The sequence below is a fragment of the Setaria viridis genome, chromosome 7, assembly GCF_005286985.2.
Source record: "Setaria viridis chromosome 7, Setaria_viridis_v4.0, whole genome shotgun sequence".
NCBI lineage: Eukaryota > Viridiplantae > Streptophyta > Magnoliopsida > Poales > Poaceae > Setaria > Setaria viridis.
Genome location: NC_048269.2, coordinates 2690101 through 2702648, shown reverse-complemented (window position 1 = coordinate 2702648; position 12548 = coordinate 2690101). Strand labels below are relative to the sequence as shown.

The window sequence follows — 12548 nt, the reverse complement described above, 5'->3', positions numbered from 1 at the left end:
TTTTTTCTATGCATAAATTAAGAAAATAGAATTACTATGGGACAATTAAAAAGACAATTCATTCTAGAAATTGTTTATTAAATCATCTTAAAATTATGTGTTAATGCATAAGAATATCTATTAGACAACATCAATGTAAGTTATAGATATTTTGGGTCATTAAGTCGATCTAAAATATCATAAAATAAACTAGAATAGCACTCTGAGTAAATAGTTTAGGAGGAAAAATAAGGGGGTGTTTGGATCCCTGGACTAAACTTTAGTCCCTATCACATCAATTGTTTAGATACTAATTAGGAGTATTAAACATAGACTATTTACAAACCCATTGCACAAATGAAGGCTAAACGGCAAGATGAATCTATTAAGCCTAATTAGTCCATGATGCGGCTACAATAATCATTTGCTAATGATGGATTCATTAGGCTTAATAGATTCATTTTGTTATTTAGTGTCCATATGTGTAATTAGTTTAATAATTAACTCATATTTAATTCTTCTAATTAGCCTCAAATATTCGATGTGACACGAAACACGATCAATCGAATGAATGGACATACCATCGTCACCCGACCAAATAAGCACTATTGTACCCACTTGCATCCTTATTATAAAAGAATCATAGTACGTGCTATATTATTGTCAGCAGACTAAATGTTCAATCGTACTTTCTATTAACATTTTACACAAGGTTAGTGTAAAATTAATTTCAAATTTTATAGATACATAGAAAAGAAGGTGAACAAAACTACACATTCTAGTGCTTAAAACCACGCATAAAAGATCCATTGTCCAAAACGCAAGTATACGGAAGGAACGTCAGAATAAAACAGCATGAAGGTTAACAGAGAGCTCTCCTATTACAAAGACTAATAATAGCCAAAAATGAGTTTACACAATGAACTTCCAAATGCTAAGTAACTGAATCCGACTAGAATTCTTAACATTTAAGAACACAAGATTAAGAAACGCGCAGGCCACTATACGACCCCAGTTGTATAATATACCCACGGTATCTGTTGCCTACTTATTCTGATACAGCAGCTGTATTCTCACTCTGGAAAAAAGAATAATCACAAGGACAAATATTAACAGTAAAAGCTTTGTTTGCCAGTCAAATGCTGCTTACAGGACGACATACTGGACCACTGGCTTGCGAATTAGATCCGGGATGGTGTTGCGAGAATGATTAGGAACTGGCAGCAACTGAATCTACATTCTGCAGCAGTTTACACCAAGGCAAAAATTTCAAGCATCGCTTCCTGTTCGTTCATCGTCATTAGCTTTGTGTCTGACGGTGAATTTGCAGTATCCAATCGACGTAGCTGCTTGTTCCAGCCATCTGGTCCTCAACAAGGTTAGACAGAAGCAGAAAGCCTTCTCTTGGCTGTTCACCCTGTCGCACCACACGGCTTAGCTGGTGATAAGAAGGATCCTTCTCCCGCAGGGTTCTTAATATTTTCATGAAGTTTCTTGAGAACTCGTTGTCACATTCTCTCAACTGAATCTGCAATGTACCCCACATTAGTGCACATGCAAACACAAATCATGTGGTATACTACACATTTACCGTGATTTTTCATAAAATTGGCAATTCACAGGGAAGAATGTAAAAATAACTTTGTTTAAGCGAACAAAGATGTAAAAGAGGATTACCTTTGATAGATCAGGAAAGTTTGCCAAGCTGACTCCAAGAATGTTGTTCACAAGTTCAGGTGGGAGCATCCTACCTAACCACACTAGGAAAGTGAATCCATCATCAAGGAGGTACAAACCTCCTGTATCTAAACACTGCATTGTTAATGGCAATCGCTGCAGTGAACCATCAATCTTATTTGGTTCCTGCAAAACTCAAAGATAGTTTTGATTAGTGTTTGGTAAACTTGCCTAAACCACACAGAAATGACATACTTGACTTCACAGACACCAGGAAAATAACTGACCAAATAGATATATCATAACTCAATTAATGCTAATAATTCCTGAAGTATCACGTTTTAATTTATCAAAAAACCTCATTCTAAAAGCATGATAACTAATGACTTATGAAATTATTTCAACAGACTAAACAGATCGTGTGCACTAACCATACTATCATTTTTGTTCATCTCAAATTTGAAGTGCTTTGGATGTGGCAAATCTACAAATAACACACTGATTACAAGCAAACAAATTAGCTTAGTGGGAAGAAACAACATACCATTGTTAATACTTCATCAACTCTGTATAGAGAAGGATAAATGAAATTGAGCAGCTTTTTTACAGGCAATATCATCATGCTGAAACCAGCAGCACATCGTTCATCAAGAGAGACATCTGCATAACCTCCACGGAGAGCAAGAGATTTGCAGATGGCCAGGATGTATAATGGCAAAAATCTTAGAGATTCTGGAAAAATCAGTCTTCCTCCTATCCGGTGTTGTACAACATATAAGTTCCGGTATTCCTTCAAACTTCTCACAAGCTTTAACTGTAATTGCTGTCGGACACTGTCCAGCTTATCAGACAGTGAATTTTCAACCGCTGCAGGATTGCGATAATTAGTAAAACTATGTAATAAGCATATAATGTGTATATTGAAATTTTAAAAGAGGAAGGGCATCTATATGTTACTAACCAATTCTACCCAATAATGACACAATGGCGCCAGTATCTGCTTGACGATACATTTCACTAAGATCTGTGACCACAGGTGCAGCTGCTGTGTGGACCCTGATACGCCTTTCACCAGAGGAGGATGTGTATCTAGTGGTGGTTAAGGACGGAACAAGCATCACATGCATGGATAATATTATAAAAATATAAAAAAAGGAACAAGAAGTATGTGCATCATGTGCAACAAACAGCTAACAACATCTTGTGGGGGAGTATGAATACACCCAAAAAAAATCAGGGCAACAACAGAATCATTTTCCCCTAAACAGCCATTTAGGCTGATGAAACCGCATGTGATCCCTACATGGCCGCCAAACTTTGGGTTTTCTTTAAACCCTCCTCTTCTTAATATATTGATACGCAGCTCTCCTGCGTGTTCGAGAAAAAAAAATGGCCGCCAAACGTGTTAAAAAGTCGTTTAGCATGATTAAACAGTCATGTAGGCCACTATTTGGTCAAAAAATGGGCAACCGATTGTTTAGCATTTTCAGTTTAGGCATTCAGAAATAGTTTTTACAGTACTTCCCATTAGATGCTGCACTATCACCAAACTAATTGCTATCCAAACAGGTTTTTGCTAATGACCATTTGAAGGAGTGTGTGATGTTAAAATTGTCATCTACAACAAAAAAAAATCCGCACTGAAATAAAGTGATATGCAGAAGAACATTAAGAGTAGTACAAAATCAAATTGAAAGGAAAGGATACAGCAATGCCACTTGGAAGTATACAGTCTGGGTGGTCATTAAGGTCTCCTCTAGCGACAGTTGCATTGCAAAAGCTTTATCAGAGTCAACGGCTGGAAGGGCTAACAGGTCTGTGGATCTTAGCATGAAATGACCATGATAGGTTGTGAACCGTACCCCTAAAAAACAGATGCTATGAGGGTTAGATTCCAATCATAAACTACCAGAGACAAATTAGGAAATGAAGATAAATGTAGCTGTGCTGTGCATGAACCTTTTCCACATCTGATGCGCATAACAGATTCCCAGGCAGTCTCTCGTGTAAGGTCTCTACTAAGCTCATGTTTAAGTTTATCCCCGTGTGTAGCTGCCTGGAACGATGGATAATGGTACACCTGGCCACCAGTATATTTTGCCAAAGATCCTACAGATTTAATATATAGCATAAGAAATATAGCACGGCCAAAAATAGCTAAGGTACATTAATTCTGACATTCTGTGTGCAAATTATCACCTAAGGAAGCTATATCGGAGTACTTCTCGCTGAAAGAAAATATGTCCACAGCAATCTGATTTTTCGTAAATTCAGCAGCCATCTGTTTGTAGAAGGGGTCTTCTGGCACCCTCAGAGTATGCTCCTTATCAGTTCCATATGCACGAACATCATCTCCCCTAAGTCTCAAACGTCCAATACCAAGAGATGGCAATGTACTCTGGAAGACAAGCAACTTCCCCCCAATTTGACTCTACAAAGGGATGCACAATTGTCCATGATTTAGTGCAAACTAAGGCAATAAAGGTATATAGGAATTATTAAACTGTATTTTAATAATAATTCTCAAATTCAAATATAATATGAATAGAGTAGAAATAAGAATCATACCATAACCATGAAAGCTGCTTTAAGTGCCGGACCAAGAGCAGACTCAACATTTAGGTTGTCATGGAACATATTTGGCAAGCTATCAAGAAATGACTCAACAACATGTCTGGAGTCGACCAAATTAACCAAGAGGTCATCAGGCAATGGCAGAAAAACATCATCCAAATCAGCAACAACCATCATTTGAGGCTGTGACAAAGAAGACTGGTACAAAAAGAAAAATAAAGGCCATTTCAGTATGACACATGAATTGAATGCGACATGCAAAAATAGTGAGGCATTGCGAAACAAAATGTGCAAGTTTGAGTTGAAGAACGACTAAGTAAGAGATGTAGGGCTTGCCTTGAAGTTATGAAAATGCAAAGTGCTGTCAAAGGTTAAGAATCCTATCTGTGTTCGCGGAAAGCCTGGAAGTTCATCAAGGCATGATTTGATTGTCTTTGCAACAACCTAAAAAAAGCACATGGACAGTAATATTGTGAGTTGTTAAGGATGAAAAATAAAGATGGTGCTCAGAAAGATTAAAAAAATAAACATACAGATAAAATGATACCTCAAGCAACCCACTCCGAACTGCAGATACTGACACATCGATAAGAAAGAAATATGATGGTGGCATTGGTGGCCGCACCATATATTCTGTTGGAGCAACAAACTCTACTGTTCCCTTAGAGAGTTCAGGTCTTTGATCATTATCACACCTTCTGCCACTAGCATCAAGAGCACAAAAGTACTCTCCAGGAACTGCAGGAAAAGAAAGCCCGATTTTTCATAAAGCAGTTCGTGTGACAACATTGCTGGGGAATTATATAGCACCAGAATAAAGATTGTATGACAGAAGAGTCTTTTGTCTTCCAGCGCTATTTCTATGCATGATAGTTAAGCCTGATGACTAACTGATATACAATCCTTTTCTTTTCTTGTACAATCATGAAGGATACAACAACAAAAAAAATACATCTTGCATAGAAGCGATACCACAACTATAGCATGCTTGATCTAACTCCTTTGGTTTCAAAATACATCCTAAAATACATGACCATCACTGTGGAAGGCACGTCAAGCTAGGATGAGCATAATGTGAAAGTCAATGATGCTAGCCAACGATGATAAGCATAGCTGGGATAAAGGAATCCTATAGAAAGGCAGGCTAGCCCAGTTTGGAGCTTCCTGTGGCCACCATAGGCCATGCTCTCCCGTTATTTGAATGACATTGTAAAGTTTAGGATGAAAAATACTTGGTTTGATAGTTCAGGGTGCAATCTGAAGATCAACGGCGAGGTTAAAGTATGATTTGCATTTTTCCCCCTTAGGTATACGGTTAGTTATTTGAATTGTCTTGAAAACAACCAGTTAATTTCTGCAGAATTCATTGGATTTTGTGTCTAGCCCCTGCTGTACTTAGTCCCAAAACTCCAACACTGAATCCAGAAAACTCATAATGACTAGCATTAACACACAAAGAGTCAAGCATTTCTTTGAAATCCTACTACCTGTCATCTCTAGTAGCAGCAAACTATTGTCCCAGCCATCAAGGTTACAGGAGTGAATGTGCCTATTGTCTCATTACAATTGATAATAGGAAAAGAATATGCTGCAAGATAATCACCCCAACTATCATATTTAACAGGCTTGAAACAAAATACTACCAGAACTGTGTCAGTGGCATGATGTTCTAAGATAGATGACCCTTCTCATCTCTCAAGACTGCAGCAATAGATAAGTTTTCTGATGAAATAAATAAGTTCAAACAGATTAGATCCTAGGGACTTTCTATGCCATAGGAATTCCTGATCTGAATCTCAAGAAACTATACATCAACTGGAAACAAACCAAGCTTAATTTTACTAGAAATCCTAAATGGTTTTTGCTTTTCTTTCTCACTGGAACTGGAACTTTTTCCACAGAATGTTTTAATAGGAACAGCAGCCGTTACCATCTGAATAACAGCAAAAGAAAAGTTGATTACAAATTAAACATTTTCAAAAAATATATATGAATTCCTTGCCACGTGTTTCAGGATTAAAAAAAAAAGGGCTTGCTTCTCTGGCTGTGGGATGCTGCTAAATAGAACAAGGCACATCCTCCATAGCATGGCCAGAATGTTTCACCTTCTAATCCTACAGTACAGTTTTTGAGTAAACAGTTCTACATCATGATTTTTCCCCCTTACTAGGTGTTTTTCCCTACATTACAAATTATAGTGCTTGTTCAGAGTAGGACAACATAGAAGGGAAGTTGAGGAAATGTCCGTAGTAGTTTATGCGTCCAAGGTCCTTAGTAGTTTATGCATCCAAGGTCCTTAGTAGTTTATTAATCCAAACTGTGTCATTCAAATTTCAAAGTAGTGAAATAATCTTCTTATACATACCACAAAATGGCATATACAGTTACACCTTTTTGGGGAATGATATGATGGCTGGTTGAAATCAAAGTAATCAGACATGAATTGTCTTTTGTGTACCAGTATGGTCCTTTTCAGCCATTTCATAAATCATAACACACAAACTGGTACTCAAGCTGAAGTTCAGGATATTACCATCATTGAGCAAGGTGCAAAGATTGCAGCGCCATTTCCTTCCAGCATCTGCAAATGTTGCATAAGGATTTATATATGTCCTGCATCTTCGACAGCGGATGACACCAGCAGACCCAAAGTTGATAACCGGCACTTCCTCCTAAGAAATGGGAAACAAGCATGTCAAGGAAAGAGCCCATTTGCTGGAGAAGAGAAACAACACGAGCTTAATAGTTTGTTACCCCATCAGGTGATTCTGCAAGAGGGTGAACCACAGCCCCAAGGGGCAAATGCCACCTGGAGACCAATGACTGAGATGCCGGAATCGCATGGGTTGTCAGCCGGAAATACCTCGGGTGGCAATTCAATGGGTATGCCTCCGAAAGCTTAACTGGCTCCTCATCACCATGCAATGGCCTTGGCAGCCCCTTTACATCAACACCAGGGTCAAGTGACCCCGGCGCTGAACTCAGTGCCAATGACTGGAAGTCCTCCACTAAGCTCTGGAGTGTGCCTCCGACTGGAGGCCCAGCACTCGGATATGCCGCCTGGTTACCAAACGTGGCAGTAGGTCCCATTGGAGGGGGCGGCATAGTCTGCACTGGCTGTTGAAATCCTGGTCTTGGGAATTGAGGGTTCGCAGGCGGTGCACCGGGGTAAAACCCTTGGGACTGTAGTGGTGGCGGCCTCGCGTAATTCGGTGGAGGAGGCAAAGCACCTCGCGTGGGAGATTGTGGCTGCCCAAGGGACGATGGTGGGGGGCGAAAAGGTGCTGGTGCGGCAGCAAAGGGGCCCTGAGGCGGTGGGCCAGCGGCGAAGGGACCCTGAGACGGTGGAGCGGAGGCGAAGGGGCCCTGAGATGGTGGAGCGGAGGCGAAGGGGCCCTGAGGCGGTGGAGCGGTGGTAAAGGGGCCCTGAGGCGGTGGAGCGGTGGTAAAGGAGCCCTGAGGCGGCGGCGCGGAAGTGAAAGGCCGCTGAGGCGGTGGCGCGGCAGCAAAGGGACCCTGGGACGGAGGTGGACCCCTGAACCCACCCATTGCCGCGGGCGGCGCGGCCACGAAAGGGGGTGCCGCAGAGCCAGGTTGAGGCGGCGGCACTCCCTGCCTCGGCGGCGGGACGAACGGGCCACCGGCGGCAAACGGCGGCGGCGGGGCGGCTGCGCCGGGCACAAACGCTGAGACAGGACGGCCGGGCGGCGGCGGCCTCTCGTTCCCCGTAGGCGGCTGCATCGCGTCGAACACCTGCAGAATCGGGCGGCGGCGGAAGCGAGATGAGATCAGAGCTTTGTATGCGCGTGATCCGCGTGTTTCCCGATCGGATCCCGCCGGCGCGGCTGGATCTGGCGAGAGCGGTGAGATTCGGGGGTGAGGGCGTACCGGGATCGGAGCGGCAAGGCGGCGACCAGGACGCCGAGGGGGCGGAGCAGACGCGGGGGCAGCAGCCGGATGCGGAGGAGGGGACGCGAGCGAGGGTTAAAACGAACAAAAGAGAAGACGACGAGGGAGAAGAGAGGCCCGCCCGGTGCGTGGTGCCTCCCCTGCTGCGATCTTCTATCCCAAAAACGATTTCAGTCAAATTCGACGGAAAATCGTTCGTGTGCACCGTTTTAAATCAAATTTTTCCGGATGTGTATGTAATTGTGGTCGCCCTTAGTGATTGCACGCCGTGCTTGTTAGATGCTATTTTATGGATGCGTGGTCATTAACGACAAGAAAACAAAATATATAAAGTTTAGTAAAGCGGGCTATTATTTATTCAATGAATTCTAATACACCATTTTTTGAATGAAACACCAAACAAATTTTATTTTAACAGAAGTTTCAAACATATTAGTAAAAAAGATTTTGTCGAGCGATCATAACCTCCGAGCCAAGCAAACAAATTCTCTTTTGTTTTTCTCACATGTTCGGTGCCGTGGCACCTTAGGCCACGGACCACACTATAGCATTCGGCCCGGTTACAATAAGATGTTGTCTAATGTCATAAAGGTTGTATATGAACCACCTTATACTTTGGCCCATTACTTCTAAATAAACCATTCTTGCTCTAAATTCTAGCTACATCACTGCATACGGCGCCACGACACCTTTCGTGCACATATTATATGTGGGTCCACGCCTTCCTCCTAACCTCCTCGTTGTTAATGTGGATGCGGCGATCCTCGGAGCATCTCCGATAGAACCCATACTAGAATCGTGCTACGGGCAACCAAATTTTTTATATTGCAAAACATTAGATTCAACGGGATAATAAAAATATAAAACATGTATAAATATGAAATAAGTATATTATCTAAGATTGGATTCAGCAGGACAATAATCATGTAGAACAAGTATGAATACAGGTCATCCAAATGCCCCCCATCTATCCTATTTCTTTGCCTGTGATGCGCCAAAGGAAATGTTTTACAATGCCTGGTAGTCTTATCCTTCAGGCATTCGCTTCGTGCGCTAGAAGATCGATGAAGAAGTTGTGCCGCATCGTTATAGCATCCTGTAAGTAAGATAAGTGCTTACTTCAAGTTAAGCTCTCGTGTGATGGGATTTATCGTATATTGTAAAATTACAAAGGAACGTACAACAAAGCATATTTACTCACTTTTTCGATATGCACGTTTCAATCATAATAAGTTTCTTCCGCTTAATGTCGAGTACATAAAGCAGGTAGGTATTGACATACTTCCATGGCAAAAGAAACTGCAAAGCACTCAGTATTAGGACCACAAAGGATATGTAATGAACAAATAATGGTATGAAAAGAACTTACATTTCTGCAACCTAGTATGTCATATTTTACTATTTCTCATCCACCAATCACATCACCCAACTCTTTACCACCGTGATGTTTACGATATTTTTCATGACATGTTAACTCCAACATTTTCTGAAACAAAATGATATATAGGTATGATCAGTATCACTTATTAATTTTATGTATAATTAATAAATATAAAAGATAATGAATACAGTGTATTCCACAGTTATGATTGTAATTATAAACAAGCTAACTTACATAGAATCGCAGACCCACGTGATGCTTTGCAACCTTGTTGTTGTACCTTATTATCCCTTTAGCCTCTCGGTATGCAAGAAATCGGACACCTAAGTTGAAAAATGGTTCAGGCATGGGCGAACCTTATTTCAACAACACCTTGAGATCACCGAGTTTATACACGCTCTTATAGGGCAAATCAGTTCTTACCCAAACCATACTGCAAATCAATATATAAGGATAATGCATAAGAAATCATAATAAATTGCAATACTATTAGTGGTAAACGAAAGTGATGAAGTACTGAGCTTACTCCAATTCTGCAGGATCCTTGATTCTCAAAATATAATCACAAAAAATCTCAGCTAACTCATCTCTCTTCAAGGGCCAGTCCTTGTAGTATAGAAGAACATCTTGCTTATCTGAGTCTATCTCCGTATCGATTTTGTTTGGTTTAAGTGCATTTTCATGGCTGTTTGTGGATTTCCTCTTTTGTTTGATCTGCTGAAACGCGTTAGGTTCTATTATTTCTACAAAGTCACTCGGGCTTCCGATGTTTTCATCCTCATTGCGTAGTAATGGTTTACCTAACAGTTCATTAAATATAGTTGATAGTAATGTAGCTGCCATTTTAGTCCTAAATTTTACCATACTCTCCTGTACATTAGTAGTAACACAGTTTATTCAGAAAATATGCTAGTAAAAAATATTCACTAATTACTTGTGTTAAAGTTATACATAAAGTACCTGATCCACGGTGGCGCACAGATGAACCACAGTCCAATACTTTATAAAGGCAACCATGAATAACCCACATGAGACACTACAGAATCATTATTATATAGAAAAAAGTAAGATATATACATATGAGATTGTAGAATTGGTATTTTAAATCATTGTGCAATATCATACATACCCATCAAACTGTATTCTGTCAACCATGACCTCCACAACATCCTAGGTGTCAACATTGACGTCCGGCCAAGCGTGATCTTTAAGGCCAGTGCATTGCAATGTGTATTCTATCTGCATCCGCAATCCCTTCAACTGTTTGTACATGCACTGGTTAATTAGTATGTGCAGTTTGCAAAAAAAATAGAAATATCTGAGATGGCAAAAACTCACAGTATTTTCGAGGTCTCTGCGCCCAAACAATGTTCCATAAGAATCTAACACATGTATCTTACGCCTTCGCGCATTCACTACAACAAGATACCAGTGTGTATCTTTTATATTTATTGGTAAGAACAACTATCAAGTATTAAAAATGTAATGTCAGTTAAGGAACGTATATTGGATAATTGAAGTATATATCGTAATGTTGAAAATAGTAGTTACCATATCGTGTTGCATGTACGATAATACCCTTTCAGCCAACCATGGAACCTGTGAATGCCCACGGGAGGGATAGTGATCCTCCATGTCCTCCATGTTCCGTTTTTCTTCACCATCCCCCTTCATTAACACAGTCATACTTGTATTTTCTAGGTAGCACGTACCACCTGGCCTATTTATCATATTATCTTGAGTCCGCAATAGGAGGATATACGCATTTATGACCTGCAAAAAATTAACCATAAATAATTTCTCAATATAAAAAAGATTTTTGTTCCCATAAATTTGTACTCGGGGTTATTACCTTGTCATACAGGTATGCCTTTCGAAAAATTAAGCACTCCATGTGATTCCTATTCACCAGGACATCATCGATGAGCACAAGCTCTTCCCTACCTGGTTCAGCTGAGATCTTTTTAGCAGCTTCAATGAAGGCATGATCATTGACAGTACATTCGTAACCTGAATTTGAGGATAAAGATCATTGCACATGATAAATGTTGTGAAAATATATCAAATGAGCAACGTGATATATGAATAAAACATAAACTACCTTCCGGAATCTTGAAAGCATCTTCTGACTCGTTGGTTTTGTTAGTGATCAACACCTGCTGTGACATATCAACATCTTTGAGTTTGTTAGGTGTTAAACCCTCTTGGTATTTATTGGCATCCAAGTAATCCATCTTGGGAGTAGTTTCCTCTAGTTCCAGCAATATATCCATACTATAGCCACCATCATCACCGGTGGGCGTTAGCTCCATGGATGGCTACTCCAAGGATGACTATTGATGGAAAAGGAGGTAACATATAAACTCATTAACTTAGTACCGGTTCTGCAATATGATTCAGTGAGCGTTAAGCTTATGGGTAGCTTACCTCGGAACCGTCTGACATGGATGGATGCTGAGATTTAGGATGCTGAATGTAGTGGTTTAAAGTTCACCAGGATCGTACAATGACTTGCGCTTGTTGACTGCTAATACAGATTGACAATGCAAAAAGGAGTTTGCTAAAAACAAGGAGTCATAAGCAAAGCAACAGTTTCAAGGAGACAATTCCCCACAATAAATTATTTTTCTGAAAGAAATACGATTACAGTAAGTTCTAATTATATTAGATTATTTTAGAAAACAAAATTCCCCACTACATCATGGCCTGCTAAGTCAAGTTACCGTTCAATCTTAATTCCCCGCTACATCATATCTTATTAGGCCTAATTGTGATCTAATCATACATGATTAACAGATTAATTAACATAACACATGCCATATCGTAGAACCTCTTGGGTATAATCATGTCTGATTAGGCCTAATCATGATCTAATCTACATGAACATATTTAATAGAGGGTAACGAGAACTCACACTTGAGCTGCAACTCCGCCGCTCGCACGACACCCTCCAACCTTCCGGTGCAGTTCGCGACCGAGCGTTCAGCTTCACAACAGATCGGCGTCGGTTTAGTAGCGAGGTCAGGGA

The 12548-nt window shown here is 40.4% G+C and overlaps 1 protein-coding gene across 1 annotated transcript; it reads right to left on the bottom strand.

Annotated features, from left to right (window-relative positions):
• Positions 1 to 835: 835 nt before the first annotated feature.
• Positions 836 to 8269, bottom strand: LOC117863693 (protein transport protein SEC24 A). Its single transcript, XM_034747503.2, has 13 exons — positions 8119 to 8269; positions 6985 to 7983; positions 6764 to 6902; positions 4778 to 4968; positions 4567 to 4674; positions 4225 to 4428; positions 3856 to 4087; positions 3616 to 3765; positions 3364 to 3520; positions 2618 to 2745; positions 2201 to 2523; positions 1657 to 1842; positions 836 to 1507 (listed from the first exon to the last, which is right to left on the bottom strand). Exons 2-13 carry the CDS (start codon positions 7969 to 7971, stop codon positions 1280 to 1282), a joined length of 3033 nt encoding a protein of 1010 aa, XP_034603394.1. The 5' UTR covers positions 7972 to 7983; positions 8119 to 8269; the 3' UTR covers positions 836 to 1279.
• Between the last annotated feature and the right edge of the window lie 4279 nt (positions 8270 to 12548).